Source organism: Nerophis ophidion, linkage group LG14 (assembly GCF_033978795.1).
Source record: "Nerophis ophidion isolate RoL-2023_Sa linkage group LG14, RoL_Noph_v1.0, whole genome shotgun sequence".
NCBI lineage: Eukaryota > Metazoa > Chordata > Actinopteri > Syngnathiformes > Syngnathidae > Nerophis > Nerophis ophidion.
The window spans coordinates 31,085,752-31,105,393 of NC_084624.1; the positions used below are offsets into that span (position 1 = coordinate 31,085,752).

Sequence of the window (19,642 nt, forward strand, 5' to 3'; positions counted from 1 at the left end):
ATTATAATGAAGGCAACATATGATGTAAGTGTCTATATTAGCTATATTGGACTACTGTCAAAATGACTTCAAAAGTCTTATATAAGTGTTATGAAGGCAACAAATGATGTAAGTGTCTATATTAGCTATATTAGCCTACTGTCAAAGGCTAGAAGTAAATCTTCGTTGACAGAAATGTTGTATTTTAATTTTTATTCGACACATTTTTGCAACATTGGAAAACATTAGTAAAATGGAGGCTACTCACAGGATGAGATAACTTCTGGAAATGACTGGCTCAGAATGGCCAAAAGTATTGATGTTTGTCTCCAAGTTTAAGGAAATGTCTTCTTCTAGTGGATTTATTACAATCTTTGCAAGCTGGTTAACGATTGCTGTGGTCTGGAACAACATGTCACACAAACATCTATGAGAAATGCAGCCAATATTACATAAAGATAATGTGTCATGAGACATGCGAATGTAAATTAAATACACAGAAAACATAAGTAAAGGAAATTAAATGATCTTAAATATACCTACAAATGAGGCATAATGATGCAATATGTACATACAGCTAGCCTAAATAACCACAGTTGCTAACCCTAAATATCATGGTTAGAAATCTAGGGGTAATCATGGACTCAGAATTGAACATTGACAGTAACATTAGGTTGAAAAAACATTGCCAAAATCTAAGCAATAAATACTAAATCAGACTTAGAGAAACTAATCCAAGCCTTTGTCTCCAGCAGGTTAGACTATTGTAATGGCCTTCTCACTGGACTCTCTGTACGAGCTGTAAAGCAGCTGCAGTACATCCAAAATACTGCTGCTCAAGTCCTAACTAGAACAAGGAACAACAACTATATTAGTCCAGTGCTTAGGTCACTGCACTGGCAATAGACTTTAAACAGCTCTCCCTGTGTCCAAGTATTTTCATGGTCTTGTGTCAAAGTACATCTGACATGTCAGAGCCGTATGAACCATCTCCAGCTCTGAGAACCTCAGGGTGTGGTTTCCTGCTGTTGCCCAGAATCAGGAATCACTTTCACCAAGAATGGTTAAACTGTGTTTCAGTTTTATGCTCCTAAAATCTGGAATACCCTTTCTGAAGATGTGAGACGGGCCTCAACGTTAGCAATGTTAAAATCCAAGCCCTTTAATTTAATTGTGCATATGGCAACTGAAAGTATTTTATCACACTCTTTTTATTCTGATTTTAATTAAGTATGATTGTATTTGATTTTCAAATATTATTTTTGCCTTTTTATCTGTAGAATTATGGTGGCATGTGGATGAAAAACAGTACCGGTATTTCTTAAAGGCAGTATTGTACCGTTTTGGATTCATTATTACAGCAGTATTTTATTAGTACAGGTATATTGTACCACCCTATTATATATATACAAACCCCGTTTCCATATGAGTTGGGAAATTGTGTTAGATGTAAATATAAACGGAATACAATGATTTGCAAATCATTTTCAACCCATATTCAATTGAATATGCTACAAAGACAACATGTTTGAAGTTAAAACTGATAAACCTTTTTTTTTGTTGCAAATAATTATCAACTTCAGAATTTGATGCCAACAACACGTGACAAAGAAGTTGGGAAAGGTGGCAATAAATACTGATAAAGTTGAGGAATTTTAGAATTTTAGAAATGCAGTTTAGAACTGCATTTCTCAACGAGCTATTGCAAGGAATTTAGGGATTTGACTATCTACGGCCCGTAAAATCATCAAAAGGTTTAGAGAATCTAGAGAAATCACTGCACGTAAGCGATGTTATTACGGACCTTTGATCCCTCAGGCGGTACTGCATCAAAAACCCGACAGTGTGTAAAAGATATCACCACATGGGCTCAGGAACACTTCATGAAACCACTGTCAGTAACTACAGTTGGTCGTTACATCTGTAAGTGCAAGTTCAAACTATACTATGCAAAGTGAAAGCCATTTATCAACAACACCCTGAAACGCCGCCAGCTTCACTGGGCCCGAGCTCATCTAAATGGACTGATGCAAAGTGGTAAAATGTTCTGTGGTCTGACGAGTCCACATTTCAAATTATATTTGGAAACTGTGGACGTGGTGTCCTCCGAAACAAAGAGAAAAAGAACCATCCGGATTATTATAGACGCAAAGTTCAAAAGCCAGCATCTGTGATGGTATGGGGGTGTATTAGTGCCCATGGAATGGGTAACTTACACATCTGTGAAGGCACCATTAATGCTGAAAGGTACATACAGGTTTTGGAGCAACATATGTTGTCATCCAAGCAACGTTATCATGGACGTCCCTGCTTATTTCAGCAAAACGATGCCAAGCACGTGTTACAACAGCGTGGCTTCGCAGTAAAAGAGTGCGGGTACTTTTCTGACCTGCCTGCAGCCCAGACATGTCTCCCATCGAATATTTGTGGCACATTATGAAAGCATAAAATACGACAGCGGAGACCCCGGACTAAAGCTCTACATAAAACAAGAATGGGAAAGAATTCCACTTTCAAAGCTTCAACAATTAGTTTCCTCAGTTCCCAAACATTTGAGTGTTGTTAAAAGAAAAGGTGATGTAACACAGTGGTGAACATGCCCTTTTCCAACTACTTTGGCACATGTTGCAGCCATGAAATTCTAAGTTAATTATTTGAAAAAAAAAAAAGAAAGTCTATGAGTTTGAACATCAAATATCTTATCTTTGTAGTGCATTCAATTGAATATGGGCTGAAACGGATTAGCAAATCATTCTATTCCGTTTATATTTACATCTAACACAATTTCCCAACATACATACATACAGGCCAAAAGTTTGGGCACCTACTCATTCAATGGGTTTTCTTTAATTTCATGACTATTTACATTGTCACTGAAGGCATCAAAATTATGAACACATGTGGAGTTATGTACTTCACAAAAAAAGGTGAAATAGCTTAAAACCTGTTTTATATTCTAGTTTAGTCAAAATAGCCACCCTTTGCATGCTCTCAATGAGCTTCAAGCACACCTGTGAATTGAAAACCATTTCAGGTGACTACCTCTTGAAGCTTCGGTGACCCACATCAATGAGTCTTACTTCACAGGTCTTCCTCCTACACTATGTATTATGACATTCTCAAATAGCAAGCAGTTAATATGTAAGGGTTTTTGATGTAAAACATTTTGCTTATTTGTTCATTTCTTCTATTGACATTACCTTCTGTGTTCTCTCTGGAGCAAAACGCAGTTCTGTGGTCTGCAAATATTACTAACTTGAAGTCCTTTGCAACTCTACAAATTTCATTTGTATAAAGATTGAACAATTTTGGTCCCAGTATAAAGCCTTGTAATACGCCTTAAGGCATCTAGTGCTGTTGACATTTTCGCCAATCATTTGCTTTCTTTTTGTCAGCTTCTTATTCAGTTTGAGACCAGCCCTCTGTCATTCTAAATTTAAGATTGTCAAATGCTTTTGTTTGATCATAACTACTACAGCTGCACAATTTGCTATTGATATTAGCTCTGTATTCACTTTGGTCCTCTGTGGATGTTTTTCTATGAACTTGTCCAGTTTCGACAATTTTAGGGAATCCTCCATAATTTAGAAATAAGTTTTTCCCCTCCAGTCTTATTATCCTTACACTATTTTACAAAGTACATTGTTTAGTAGTAGACAAACTCTGGAACATTATTCCTCTGATCCTCAGAGTTGCTCCAGCTCTTATAATAGTCACTAAAAATACATTTGCAGTATTCCTCTTTTCAATACTGCCTGGCCAGTTCAGCAAATATGTTTAGGATAATATTTCAACACCCATTTCATTTTGTATTAAATCTCTTATTCAATATTTGAACTTTTAGTAAAGAGTCAAAAACCCTCCAAAAGTTATTCAAAGGCTTTATTTGAAAAATACAAACATGTTAGGAAAATGAATGATCCACAATCAGAAAAATAGTTAGTGGACATGATTGTTGATTTGCATGTTGAAAACAAGATTAATTGTTTGGGTCAGTGAGGGACAACTGAAGAACCATCTAGTTTGTTGCCTGGCAGCTATGGGAAGTGCACAGTTTCTCCAGATCTGTAAAACAGGTGAAACAAAATCATTTGAATAAGTAAAAAAAAAAATCATGGGATAATTCTCAATTGTGAGGAACAGTACAAACCTGAAGCCGTGTCACTGCACTGCCTCAGTGAGGTCATGGCGTTCATGTACCCAGTTCCTAAGAACTTCTCATAACTGGACCCAGGAGGGACTTCTTGGAGACACTTGGTGGAGTCCTTGAAGAGCAGATTCTTTCCAAACTCTGACTCAAACATTTTGAAACTGGCAGCAGTGCCCCTACCAAACTTGGCCTAAAAAAATACAAAAAATTAAAACAAACTGGACTAAAACAAAAAGTGAACAAAATTCCAATTTCTGTATTCTGACCTGCTCTTCCTGGAGAACGCGGACGACGTCATTGCGGGTTTCGGGCCGGGTCACCACAGCGTGTGCTGGGGTGCTTGCCAGGTTGCAATCTTTAAACTGGGTGACTGGAACCGCAGGCTTCCCAGGGCAGATTAGCTCATAGTCGCTGCTGGAGAGATTGCGAGCCCATTCAGGACCATTTCCTGCAAAAACGGAAAAGGCAGTGTTAAAAAAAAAAAAGAAAAAAAAAAAAAAGTTACAAAGATGACTGAAGAAGATGAGACCAGTTTTACCGTCGCTGTTTTCTTGTACAATAGTGTGTTTAATGAAGGCGACGTCCCCAGCACCTTCAACAAGACATCTAAAAATAAAAAGCATAATATATTTCATGAAGTATAAAAGTGCAGATCTTGTCATGCAGGAGCAACCATTTTGATCAATTGTGCATTAAAGATGCTAGACAATTTACAGCACTTCACTTTTTATGTTACCCCTTATTCAAATATGGAATAAATTCATTTTGTCCCCAACATGCTACATACATGTGAAAGTTGTGTTTTGGAGTTAAGCAAATAAGAGAAATCACAGCATTAAGCATTCACAGCTTTTGCTCAATACTTTGATGCCCATTTGGGGGCAATTTTAGCCAAGTTTTTTTTTTATTTATTTATTTTTTTTTTAAATAGGATGCTACAAGACTTAAAAAAATAAATAAAAATAAAATGTTCAAGCCGATTAAAATCTGGGCCATTCATTTAAATCTTGGCTGTATGCTCAGGGCCCTGTCCTGTTGAAAAATGACCAGTCACCCTAGTCTGCGTTCAAGAGCAGGTTTTAGTCCAGAATGTCTCTGTACATTGCTGCATTCATCTTTTGCTTTCCTGACTAGTCTTCCAGTTCCTGAAAAACAACCCCATATCATGATGCTGCCACCACCATGGTTCAATGGAGAGATGGTATTGGCATTAATGCCAAGAGTTCAATCTTTGGCTCATCTGACCAGAGAATGGTTTGTCATGGTCTGAGAGTCTCAGGTGCATTTCAGCAAACTTAGTAATTAATGGCCATGGTCTTGCCACTTCACCACTCAGACCTAATTGCAGAGATGTTTGTCATTCTGGAAGGTTCCCCTCTTTCCACAATGGAATGCTTAGCTGTGACAGAGAGACAATCGGGTTGTTGGTCATCTCCCTGACGAGGGCCCTTCTGCCATTTACAGGTCCTGGTGGCAGAATTTCTGTACCCCTGCCCAGATTTGTGCCTCGAGAAACACTTGTCTTGGGGATAGACAATTCCTTTAGCTTCAGTCTTTGTACTATCAAGTGTGGGGCCTTGTGTAGGCAGGCATGTGCCCTTTTAAAATCCTGTCCAATCAACTGAAATTACCACAGGTGGACTCCAATTAAGCCATAGGAACATCAAGGATGATCAGTTTAAACGGGTTGCACACGATCATATTTTTTAGCTGGGATTACTTATGTACATGTGATGTTTTGCAGTTTAAAACAAAAAACATTGTCAAGGGGTATTGTGTGCAGAATTTTGAAATAAGGCTGTAACATGAAGTGAGAAAGTGAAGAGTTAGGTATATACTGCATGTTAATATAACTGAACACTCAAATACATCAACATTACACAATGCAGCAAGCCAATAAATAAGGCTACCATACAGCACTTTAGACACCCCTGCTATAATAAAACTACAATTAGCGTTTTTTTCCACAAGCACTTGGTATTACTAACATCTTACCTAAAGGCGCCAGCGTAGCCGTAGTATTTCTCCGCAGCACTGGCTTTGCACTTGAACTCATCATTCACCTTTTTGCCGCTGCCTGCGCACTGAGAACAGAATGGGGAGTCAGCCGGCGATCCGGGGGCACAACCACTGCTGAAGAACTTTGCTGAGGGGAGAGAAGAGAAAAAAACAAACAAAAAAAACTTCAAGTCATGTTCTAACACATTTTATAAAGAATACAGCTTCAATAAACTGAAATCAGGTTAAGCACTGGTAGAATTTAACATAATGGAGCACTGCCCCTTCTGTTGTATATGCAATATAGAGGTCATTTCAATGTGACAACGTTGAGTAATTTTCCTAGTATGCTACTTGGTTGGCAGTTGAATTGGCTCTTTTTCTGGGGCAAAAACAGGCTTGCTGAGGCGAGACTGTCTTCATGCCATCTAAAAACAGATCCCCATTTGATACACTAGAGCATTTTATAAAACCATAGATTTAATCAACATTTTGGAGACTACTTAAACATGTAAAAAGTAAACATTTTACAAATATGTTTTTAAAAACTCCATTTAGATTTTGTAATAAATACCACTAGAGGGACACTGGCCCACTTGTGGTAATTTTACCCCAATTTGACAAATCTGTGATCTTTTCTTGGGAGTTAAATTCTAATCTGGCACTTTTCTTCTGAAAGGATACTGTATGCAGCAGAGTGTCCATTAAAACTCAGAAAAAAAAAAAAGCCTGTCAGAATACCAAAGTTTCAGTCTGCCATTATGATGTTGAGACAGTCCTGTCTCTTGAGCCTAGAAAGCATTTTATAAATCAGCTGTGTATGTAGAACGTAGATCTTTGTATATTTGAAGGAGTTTGAAATATCCATGTGAAAAGGGCTAATGCCAATCACTAGCATATGAGATTTGTAATTTTGAATGATAAGACACTATTTAAACATGTTGAGTTTTACAGTGCTTCAAAGTAAAAGCTGGAGTCTTTGAGAACCTACTTGGCAGAATATAAACTTAAAAAAGATTTTCCCCAAAAAGGAAAAATTACTCACTGAAATCACAGTCATTAGTTTGTTTGTGGATTTCCCCCATTGGAATGTTCCAACCAGCTGTCCTGCCAACGCCCGTGTGGCAGGACCTCTTCCCCCTCAGGTTGTCCCAGGTCACCCCGGAGCCCTTCTTGACCACGGCAACGGCAAAGTAGGAGGAGGCAGAGGCTACATGAAAATAAAAAAGGAAATTGTTAGTGAAAATACAATTCATGCACAAGAGGTCATCTACAGTATGAGGGTGATCCATTTGAGAGCAATCTAGTCCAGCAGTCAATGTTTCAGCCTTATGAACTAGCTGTGATGAAGCCAAGAGCAGAAAAAAGATGACTCACCCCCAGATACAGTGCACAAGTCTGTGGAAGGAAAGCAAAGTCACTTTGAATGCAGTTGCAATCTATTTGCATGACAACTATTTTACTCATGAATCACTAAAAGGTGATAATTCAACACATGCATCTCCTGAGCTATGGCCAATGTTCAAGACACTACATTTCTCAAGACTAACTAAGCCAAATACATTTTTCTAGACCAGGGGTGTCAAACTCATTTTAACTCAGGAAAAAAATCTATTCCCATCTGGGCCAAACAGATAAAATCATGGCATAATAACTTAAAAAAAATAAATAAAAAACTTCAGATGGTTGTTTCACTTCGACCCTAAATAGAACAAGAACATATGAAATAATCCTCTTGACAAAACACTTCAAAGTAATTAAATTCTGAGGAAAAAAAAAAACACCATGAATTTTTACCTAATCTCAGTGTATCTACAAGGCAATTTAACTTTAAGTCAGAGCCCATCTAGGATGGAACAAAAACTAAATAGAAATTATATGTATCGTCTACCTCATTTGTCATTACCATTGACACCAATTTTTGGGTATGATAGATAAAATTAACTGGAAATCCCATGTAAAATTAAAGTGCCAAGAAACAAGTCAGAATAAAGCAAAACCACTTCATATTCTTTACTGCTCGCTAATGTTACCATATCGGAGTTATCGTTCAGAAATACGGGGAAACTACATGTGTGCATCATTCAGTAACTGTTACAAAAAAATATCAATTAGAATATATGTTGGATATGGAGAACATAAACCCTTTTTTGAAATTCAACGATTTGGTGCATTTGCAAACAGTTGAAGTTATGTACAAAGCAAACTGTAACTCGCTACCCAATAATGTACAACAATTCTCAAAAGAGAAACAACCTTAGAAGAAAATATAATTTAAAACATTTGTATGCTTGTAAAACACTTTTTACTTTTAGCAAATCCGTATGTGGAATTAAGTTATGGAATGGATTAAGCAAAGAAATCCAACAAAGCACCATTATGATTCAGTTTCAGAAATTGTCCAAAATCAACAGAACAGTAATTATGAACATTTTGAACCGTGAGATAGATTGTGTTTAGTATATTTATTCACTATTCTGTTAGAGGAAAAATGAAATGGGATAAAATGCTTTATAAAAACGTGCTGTACTGAAAATATGTGATGCATTGCATTTAATCATGCATGTTCGAAATAAACTGAACTGTTTACTTTCTTTACATAGAACTATCAGTGTGTAGTGTCTCATGTAGCATTTTAAGTGGGGTTACCAATTATTTTAACGTGGGTCGAGAAGGAGTCGCAGCCCCGCTTTACAGTGTTCCTCTTGCTTGGTATACTTTTGCACCCAGGTTAAAAAAATAAATAAAATAAAAATACGACCTTTTGCTCGCCTAACAGAATTACTATTGCAACATCCAGTGGACATATTTAGAACAGCAATGTCTCTTTTAAGAATGCAGCTCAAATGTACATTTAGCAATCTCATCTGGTGGGCCGGATTGAACCTGATCTGGCCCGCATGTTTGACATCCCTGATTGAGACCAACTATTTTAGTCCTGCGGGAAACACTTGACAAGCATGTGGCACACAACCTCATTAATACCTTCGTCGTACTGCTCCACCATGGCTGGAACCAGACCACACTTCCCAGCTGCGAACACCTCTCCTCCATCCACCGCCATCGCATCAGCTTTTTTGAGCTAGAGGAAAATAATTACTTATCAGATTTAAAAAAATAATAAAATAAAAAATAAAATTAAGCAACACTACCATGATCATTTCCAAGCAGGCTTCAACTGTTGCGGCTTCCTGGCAAATAATGTTGCGGTCCTCACCCACCAGAGGGTTAAAGCTCCATTTGTCACACTGTTTGGTCTCAGCAGCACCCACAGCACACCATGTGATGGCGCCGCCTTCATTAGTTGTAGTGACCTCTGAAAAGTCAAGCATTGAAATTAAAATCGCGCTCACCTTATAAGTTGGTGTTTAGTTCGTCACTACCTTTTGTCAGGGAGCGCACAATGCCAGTGTAAGTGGAACCCAAATACATGAAGGAGTTTGTGTTGGCAGGCAGCTCGGTTAATGACACAGCGGAATCTTTGAACATCAGGTTCTTGGCAGGAGCGTATGCCTCAGAGGAGAACAGGTTGAAGCCCTAGTTTAAAAAAATAAAATAAGATTGCTGATCAAAAAAATAGTAAAGTTCACACCAGACAGCCTATTAAAGTGGCAACAGAAGCATTAGTCAAGTTCACTAATTAAGCGTTTTATTTTCTCCATTTTATCTATAGTTTTGTCTTTTAGCTGCATTTTAAATAAGAATCATCCTCAAATGATTATTGCTTCAATTATGCATAATCTTAGTTCTTGAACATTTGGTCAATTCATACAATATCAAAATGCCGGAAAAAAAACAAACTAATGTGGGCGTGCGTAGCATATAACAGGGGTTCTTAATCTTTGACCTTGGTGGCCATTTTTCACACTATGAAATAAGTCTTCTCTTGCTTTTAAGTGATATTAAATCTAGTTTTAGGATAAACTTTGTCAAATTATATGAAATTGTTAATCTAAGATAAAAGGCTTAGGTCAGGCCCCTTACAAAACAAATATACGGCACATATATGTAGCTCTGTTGGTAAAACGGCTGTGCCAGTAACTTGAGTTCCAGGTTTGATTCCTGCTTCTGCCATCCTAGTCATTGCTGGTGTGGTGTGTCTGAACAAGAGACTTTACCCACCTGCTCCTAGTGTCACCCACACTGGTTTAAATGTAGATAATGGGTTTCACTATGTAAAGCACTATATAAAAAAATTGTATTCACGAAAATTGATTTATCTAAAAAATAAAATAAAATGTTCAAGTGCAAACGAAAATACAAAATCATCCCTGAAGTCATAATTTTTGCACTTAAGCTTCCTCCCATGCACCTGGGGATAGGTTGACTGGCATTAAATTGGCCCTAGTGTGTGAATGTTGTCTGTTTTGACAACTTGTCCAGAGTGTAAATGCCTTCTGCCCAAATGCAGCTGGGATAGGCTCCAGCACCCCCGAGAGGAACAGACAGTAGAAAATGAATGGAAACTTCAATGACTTTAGCTGCGGAATTGTTCGATTATTGCCACAGGTGGTGGAACAGTATATTACAACTTTGTACCTCTGTCTTTAGGAGTTTGAGAATCAGTGTTAACCATCTTACCTGCACTGTGGTGAGGCTCTTCCAGATCAATTCTGCCAGCTGCGGGTCCTTGCGGCTGACAACGGCGTGAGCTGGTACTCTTGCCAGGTGGCATTTTTTGTACTCTTCAACGGGTGCCCTGGTGTTGTCGGGGCACAGCAGCTCGTAGTTGGCCTTTTCGCTATCTGCAAGTGATACACGGCACCTTTACAAAATTCAGTATTTCCCTGCAATGCTCAGTTTTGCTGACAGCACTTAACTTTTAATTTACCATAAAAAGTTAAGAGGAAAAGCAAAAATGCCAAATGGCGACCAGCTGGACTTCACAATGTGACATGTTGTACATAATGTAATGAATACAAGGCGGAGCACCACTCTTCAGAACTTACCAGGCACAGTCAGATGTTTCACAAAGGCCACGTCTCCCCCTTCCACCAGGCATCTATAGTAACAGTTGTCGATTACCACACAGTATATCCAGATATGCTTGGAAAAGACGGATGCAAACTGACTGGAAAGCACCGCTGTAGTCGTAGTAGGGCTCATTGTGGGACCGCGAACAGTCTCCCTTGCAGCCATCACACAGTTTGGTCTCCCTTGCTGCTCCGGGGACACAGCTTTTCGAGAAGAAGCTAGCCACCGCTGCAAAAAAAGAACTTCTTGTCACATCTGTATACATTTTACAGTTTGAGATCACTGCCTCAGAGTCCATAGGTGGACTGAGCTCTTAACAGCGATTTTCACTGAATGGGTAAAAATAGCGCAGACTTTCTAGATCTTGCAAATCCACACAATCACGTGACCGTTTATTTTGTCCTTCCAGAGTCGCAGAAGCAAATAAACTTGGTCCGGTCATGTGAGATATGCAATGGCAACATCGTGGAATCTCGAGGTTTGTTGTCGGTCAATACACAGGTAGGCATCTGTCTTTTCCACGAGTCAAGTCAGTTTTGCCTTGCGGAAAGACAACTTTTTTGTAGCAAGTAAAGTTGTACGGTATGTATACTGGTATAACATGGTACTAATGAATCGAAGACCGTACTATACTCTGAAAAGTGCCGGTTTTTGGGCATGACTGCGTGTCTTGTCATTGCTCGTCTTATGAGCAGTGGAGCATGTTCGGCAGCGCACAATCACGGAGTACTTACAAGCAGACAGTGTGTAGACAGAAAAGGGAGAAAGGATGCATTTTGGCCTAAAAACTAACGATAATGGTGAAGTTATAACACCGAAATGCCCTCCGGAAGAGGTGCTTTAAGACATGGCTAGCAGCAAACGCCCATCCACAGTAAACATTGTTTTAGGTCTTTCTAAATGCAGCTGGGATAGGCTCCAGCACCCCCGAGAGGAACAGACTTGTAAGAAAGTAAGTTTCTTACAAGTGTCATCCTACAGGATGAGGAATAGCTAAACATGCTTCACTACACATTGCAGCCATAATGTAAACAAATGCCATGGGTGGATCTACACCTTGCTCCCACTGTAATTATACAAAGTACAAGAGCCTTTTTTAGTCAATACTATGATTACCTCGATATCTTATTGTCACACATTTTTGACAACACAGGAAATAAGTCCCTGGAACAATGTATGATCCTGCAAAGACTTTGTATCCGATCGATACCTAAATTTGTGGCATTATCCAAAACTAATGTAAAGTATTCAAACAGAAGAATAAGTGATTACATTTCAAACATCAGTGTAGATAGAACATGTTGAAACAGAAAAGAAAATAGTAAATGAAGTGGGTTAATCAATTTACAGCTTGTCCCTCATCATTTTGACAATATATGTGACCACGTACATCAGATGAATTAGGGGCCTTTGCTTGTTAGTTGTCTAGTAAGTTACTAGAAAAGAAAAAAAAAAGAAAATTCTCAATGTATCGTAACTTTTGTTAAAATAAAGCCAATAAGGCCATATTTTGGGGTCCCCCTTATTTAGAAAAGTATCGAAAAACACTTTGGTACCGGTATAACCCCAGTAGCAAGCAATCAGTTACAACTGCCCGAGATTTGCCTGTAATGATTCTTTACTTTTGGACCTCCTGAATCCACATTTGCGTCAAGGTCAAAGTACATCTGAAAATCTTTGACAAGTTTATTCATGTATGTTCCTGCCCATTAAGAGATTTCAAAGTGTAAAATACGGGCCGCCTTGAAAACTGAGTCTTTAATTTTGAAAGTAAACTGGATAGTTAATTAGGCGTTTGCTAGACAGGAAGTCATGCACAATTAGATTTTAGCCAAGTTGCGGCAACCGGCAAATATACAAGCTCTGCGTATATTCAGAGCAGGGATGGAAACTGACGGACTATAAAATGAGTCCACTGTGGAGACAGTTCGTCATTCAGGGTTAAGCGCCCCGTCCGCCTGTACACCGTACTAGCCATTTTTAACTTGTCCAAACATGGCTTCAACCAGAGAGACGTGGTCACATGAGTTTGTCTAACACAGGGGTTGGGAACCTTTTTGGCTGAGAGAGCCATAAAAGCCAAATAATTTAAAAAGTATTTCCGTTAGAGCCATATTTTTTTTTTTTTTTTAAGACTGAATACAACTAAATGCGTGCATTTTTAAGTAAGGCCAACATTTTTAGAGTATAATTAGTCTTATTATTTTTAACAACATTGTTATTCTGAAGCTAACCAACAATACATAAAATACTTCTTATCATTAATCCAACTTCTTGAACAGGTGCTGTAGAAACCAGATGGATGGATTAAAATGCATGAGAATTATTTATATTTTGAACGTTATTTTTGACACTGAATACCAGTGGAATTATTCATTATTTATCATGTTAAGCAATGTCAGCGAAGATTTATCTGAGAGCCAGATGCAGTCATCAAAAGAGCCACATCTGGCTCTAGAGCCATAGGTTCCCTACCCCTGGTCTAACATGTGAGATGGTTTAAAAGCGGTCACTCACCCTCCTCGATTGGTTTATCCTCAATGCTTTTCCACTTCAGTATATCCATTGACACCAGAGTTCCAATGGGAATGTTCCAGCCAGCAGATTTTCCCAAACCGGTGTGGCAGGACTTCTTCCCCTCCAGATCTCGGATGCCAAAGCCGGTGCCCTTTTTAGCCACGGCCACAGCGTAGTAACAGCTCTCAGACGCTAAACATAGTGGAAAAGTTAAGCATTTAAAAATGTTGATAGTCTAAGGGGGTTAACAAATACAAGAATCATCTTACAGGAGCCATAGTTCTCAGCAATTATGGGATGCAGTTTGTAGTTATTCAGTCCAGCGATGTAAATGTCACCTCCATCCAAAGTGATTGCATCTGCCAAACCACCCTGTCAGACAATTGACATTTAGATGAACGTCTAACAATTTCGGCATCAGATTACACAAGACGACAATTAGGCATGGGGTTTCACAGGGCTCAATCTTAAATCCTATTTTTTTTTTTTTTTTTTTTAAACCAGTCCATCATAATGCACAATACAATTCTAAAACCAAATCCAGCCCAGCAACATTTAGAATAGCAATCAGAGCAATTAAGACAAAAACAATCCAAAAAATAAATTATGAATTCCAACATAGCGATTAAAAATTCTTATTTACAGCACAATTTGTAAAAAAAAAGCAAATCAAAACATTTTTTAAAAAGTGTCAGTGGCTTGCACATCTTAAGCTTAACACACTGTCGAATATTTTCCACGAAGATAGAAGTCCTACTTAAGGTTCATTTAGTTAAAACAAAATAAATAATTTAGCCATATTCAAACATATGACTCATTTAAACTGGATGCAGTTTTTTTCTACCGATCTCCATAGCTTCTGTATAGTCAGTATGAGTTGGACTACCAACATCTAGCCATTTTTTTTTTTTTTTAAATAGTTTTTGTTATGCATACCTACTCAGTGGCCTTGTGGTTAGGGTTTACGCCCTGATATCAGTAGGTTGTGAGCTCAAACCCCGGCCAAGTCCTACCAAAGACTATAAAAATGGGACCCATTACCGCCCTGCTTGCCACTTGGCATCAAGGGTTGGAATTGGGGGTTAAATCACCAAAATGATTCCCGGGCACAGCAACCCTGGTGCTCCCCTCACAGGGGGTAATCAAAAGGGATGGGTCAAACGCAGAGGACAAATTTCACCTCACCTAGTGTGGGTGACAATTCTTGGTACTTTAACTATATTGAAATGCATTTTTACTCTATGATGTTGCAGATCAAGAAAGGTTTGCAGCATCATTGGGATAGGTCCTACTTTTCATCTTTACATTCTGCCTCTTGGTGATGTCATTTAGAGACACTATGAATGGCAAACTGATTACATCTGCCAGACCACCCAGTCGGACGATATATAGCTTAAGATGGTGCTACTGAAGTGGCAGCAGACCATCTTGTTTTTCATGTGTTTTTCTTTTTTCTACCCATGGGTAAAAACCCCTTCCGGATTGCACAACTAAGAGTTCTTGTTATTTTTGGTGGACTAAGAATCTTCCTTAAACTTTTCAGCTCAGTTGTTTACACCATAAACTAGTTGCCATCCCTGTCCCACATGGAGAACTGGAGAAAAAGAAAGGCTGCAGAGCTGGCAATAAGCATCAAGGGAGAAAGCAGAAGTTTAAACTGCGTTTACAATCATTGCAATGGAGAAGGTTTGCTTTCTCCAACAAGGAGACGGCGAGAATATAAAGAGCATCATATTGGGTTTCACGGTTCGGGCTGAAGGAATATTAAAAAAAAAAACGGCCACTACAATCAGCCTTGACGGATTCTCAATCATCCACACGGACCGAATGTTTGCCGAGAGCAGCCACAAATTGTGTAGTCCTAATCACATCACTGTTAAACATGTAGCGCAGACATTGAGCTACTGGAAGTCATCCCCAGGGGGTTTTCACATGCAGTTGTGAAAACTTTACATGCCTCCCTCAGTTTCATACATTACAGTTGCAGTGTCACAGCTGCAGACAAAGCACCCACAAGCCCTTGTTACCTCTGGTGACTTTAATCAATCCATTTAGACCTTCACTCATTTTGTGAAGTGCCACACAAGAAAAAAAATGTGTATTTGCTGTATGCAAATGTAAAGCATACCCATTGACATACTTGCCAACCATCACGGATTTTTCGGGAGACTCACAAAATTCAGCGCCTCTCCCGAAAACCTCCCGGGACAAATTTTCTCCCAAAATTCAGGCAGAGCTGGAGGCCACGCCCTCCTAGCTCCATGAGGACCTGAGTGACGTGTCTGCCCAATGACGTTATAACTGTAGAATGATAGAGGGAGAGTTCTTGGTTTCTTATGTGGGTTTATTGTTGGGCAGTTTCATTAACGTCCTCCCAGCGCAGTAACACACAACAACAACAGTCACGTCTAACGGTCTACCGTAAGGCAGTTCGTCTGACGTAACCAGCATGTGACACTCTTAAACATGACAATACTGTACATGCACCACAACACCTGCAGGCAACTTCAACCCTTTAATCCTCCTCCATTCACATCCCATCTCCCCGGATTGTAAATAACCTAATGTATATACTTGTTATGCTATGTGAACTCTATGTTCTCTGCTGGCTGTAATTATCTTACTAAGTCACACCTACACTGTTTCAATGTCCATTTCTCAGTTGATACAATTGTTGATGACTGAAGTACTGATATCAACCAAAGCTCCTCATCCCACCCCCCGGATTGTAAATAATTCAATGTATATACTATAATGATTAACTTGTGTGATGATTGTATATATTTGTATCATGAATTGATTAACGTGGACCCCGACTTAAGAAAGTTGAAAAACGTATTGCGGTGTTACCATTTAGTGGTCAATTGGACGGAATCTGTACAATCTACTAATAAAAGTTTCAGTCAATCATGCATTTGTGACAACAACATCTACTTTAGAAAGTGCAGTGCACAACTGCACACACAACAGCTGTAAATATACTACTCCCCTCTTAACCACGCCCCCAACCTCCCGAAATCGGAGGTCTCAAGGTTGGCAAGTATGCCCATTGAGCACCGGTTAATCTTCTGCCCCAGTACACCCAGTGGTGAAAAAAAAAAACTGCCACACAAAAGAAGTGTAGACCAGACCTGAGCAAATTAAGCTTTTCAATCTGGACCAGACATTCACATTTTTTTTTTAGATCTTTAAGCTCAAAACTGTAGCTGCCATGATGTGCAGTGATGTTTTCAAATGACCGCAAGTCTTGAACTATAAAGTATTTCAATGGTTGGAACCGGCACTTTTGCATGATATACTAGTTACTATGGTAATTGGTCATATTTCGCTGTGTTTGTTGTATTTTGCTTGATTGTAAAATGTCGATCGAGAGGTTGTGTGACGTTCATGACTGTTGTCAATATTCAGTGTTTTTTCGTTCATGGTTATTATAAATGTAAAAAAAAAAATCCATTCCTTTTTTGCATTAGGTTTTGTGAGTTTTTTTTTATTTTTTATTAATCATTAGTGTTACTTAAAATAGTACCCAAGCACACACTGTACAGCATATTTTCATAGACCGGCCCCCAGACATTTTTTTTTCTGAATTTGAGAGACAATGAGCTAACATCACTGACATCACCAATCATGCAGACTTGGAGAGTCAATTAAAAATCCTCCAGAGCCTTAGATTGTTGACCCTAAATATAAGGAGAATGATCTACAAGTTTTAAAAGATTTGCTCAACCAATTCATCTTCAGTAAAACACTATGCAGCAGATTTTCTAAAAACAGAGTGTTAGCATAAGATCATCTTTTACTGATGTGTGGGGATTGTGTGACAGTCAAGTTGTCTATTTTTCGGTCTAGTTATGACTGTTTGTTAGTTTATGTAAAATAAGTAAAAAAGTCAGCGTGTAGTAATGTTTGAATGGAACACAAAGTCACCAACTCACATGAATGGCAATGATACATTCAATGGAGTTGAGTCTCCTCACACAGGTGAACACAGGCGCTTTGGCTGCCAGGTCCGTACATTTCTTGTACTCTTTGTCCGACTTGACGCACCACTTCACCTTGCCCGTGTCAGCAGGGGCCGACAAGACAGCGGCTGCCCACGTGGACACAGGAAGAAGAGAAAACCATCAAGTATGCACAACAAAGTGTGTTTGCAAACAAATAGTTCTTACCTAGGGAGGCAAGGAGGAGGTGGAGGATGAGGAGGTGCTTCATGGTGGAAGGTCTGTAGGTCAGCAGGCTGAGCTGTGGGCAGTGTGGCCATTTATAGGAAAGCTGTGGACTTTAAAAAAAAAGGTGAAAGACACAGCTGGCTCAAATTTCCCAATTGGGTGTGTGTCTTTGTGTGCTAAGTACACACATGTCCTCATGATGGAAATTCACAATCTTTCCTCCATTATTTGTGTTTTCATATTAAATTGTACATAAAGTTGGGCCTGAAATTCTTTTTGATCTTGATAAATACTTTTTATGGTAATATGTTTTATTCCCTAGTGACAATAAACCAGAGACCTTTTTGATTTAAGTTTTTGTTTGTCCTTAAAATTAGCCCTTAATCAGAATATATCAACAGTCCTAAATACTGTATCATATACCGCAGTGGTCCCCAACCACCATTGGTACCGGGCCGCAGAAGAATTTTTATTAAAAAAAAATATATATATATATATTTTTTTTTTTAATTAAATCAACATAAAAAAAACAATATTAGTGCACCAACCACAAAAACCTCCCTTTTTCATGACAAAAATGTCCCTTTTTCATGACAAAGAAGAAAGAAGAAAAAAAAAAAAGGACCCCCCCCCCGGGCCGCGGGACAAATTATTAAGCGTTGACCGGTCCGCGGATACAAAAAGGTTGGGGAACACTGATATACCGTATTTCCGTGAATTGCTGCAGGGTATATAGGACTTGAATTACTGCTGGGTCAAACTCGCTTCCCAAAATAATTAGCGCATGCTTAGTATTACCGCCTAGTCAAACTCGTGACCTCACGAGTGACACTTCCCCTGTCATCATTTTCAAAATGAAGGAGGCTGATTTCAATACCGGTAGTTTGAAATCGCATAAAGTAAAGAAGATTAAGAGCCATTCAGTAAGATTTAAGGTCCAAGCTTACATCATACTCAAATTGTTACTGCATACCTTTGGTAAGTGCCGGAGTGAGATGTTTTAAAATAATTAGCGCATGCTTACTTTTACCGCATGCCTTTGGTAAGCGCAGGAGTGAGAAGAGGTTTTAAATTAATTAGCGCCCCGGCGGCAATTCAAGGAAATACGGTATTCGATATTTCTGATTGCCACAGGAAACCTTCAAGGTGCCGGACCACACTTGGTCAGTCCGCGTTCTCAGTGAAGGCCTCACACTTGTGGAAGTCTTTGCCACTGGAGTTGAAGTCACAGTCGGATATGAAACTTTTCTCAACAAAACTGAAAAAGGGGCTTAGGGAAAATCAGAAATGTGAGCACCAGAACTGGGTGTAGTATGGACAAATGGAACAGATTATGTATTTTTATTTTGTGTTTGTCTTAATCCTTTTGTATGTGTTTTTTTACTTTTCTCAACTTTTCTCTAAAAGCCTAACCGAGGACGAGGGTTGCAAATTAGCCTGTGGCTAGAAGTCTTATGTATTTTGACAACGGTTACCTATGGGTTAAATAAATAAATAAACTGACTAGACTAGACTGAATTTGGCAAAAGAGATTTTAACATTGCAGCCCCTCTGGCATGGAACATAATGCAAACAAAACTGAAACTCTTTAATGTTCTTCCATTTGGCAACTCACATTCTAGCCTGAGGCACAGACAGCATGAGACGTTTGCAGAGTTTTAAAAGGTGTTTTTAATAGGTGTAAATGTTAATTGTTTGATTGTTTTGCCGTTGTCTTTTATGCATTTTTAAATGTATGTCTTAACGTATTACTTTTCTGAAACTTCTTGGCGAGGTTACCCTTGTGAAAGAGATCTTGATCTCAATAGATACTTAACCATTTAAATAAAGGTTCAATAAATCTGTGATTTTCAAA

General features: G+C 38.7%; 1 protein-coding gene across 1 annotated transcript; it reads right to left on the reverse strand.

The window, feature by feature from the left end:
* Positions 1 to 3,844: 3,844 nt before the first annotated feature.
* tfa (transferrin-a) lies at positions 3,845 to 17,945 on the reverse strand. The gene is made up of 17 exons (XM_061920384.1): positions 17,788 to 17,945; positions 17,554 to 17,708; positions 13,888 to 13,990; positions 13,619 to 13,810; positions 11,200 to 11,329; positions 11,077 to 11,129; positions 10,709 to 10,872; positions 9,511 to 9,664; positions 9,280 to 9,443; positions 9,113 to 9,209; positions 7,505 to 7,525; positions 7,173 to 7,337; positions 6,125 to 6,275; positions 4,668 to 4,735; positions 4,396 to 4,577; positions 4,130 to 4,319; positions 3,845 to 4,044 (listed from the first exon to the last, which is right to left on the reverse strand). The coding sequence occupies exons 1-17, from the start codon at positions 17,828 to 17,830 to the stop codon at positions 3,998 to 4,000; spliced, it is 2,079 nt and encodes a 692-aa protein (XP_061776368.1). The 5' UTR covers positions 17,831 to 17,945; the 3' UTR covers positions 3,845 to 3,997.
* Between the last annotated feature and the right edge of the window lie 1,697 nt (positions 17,946 to 19,642).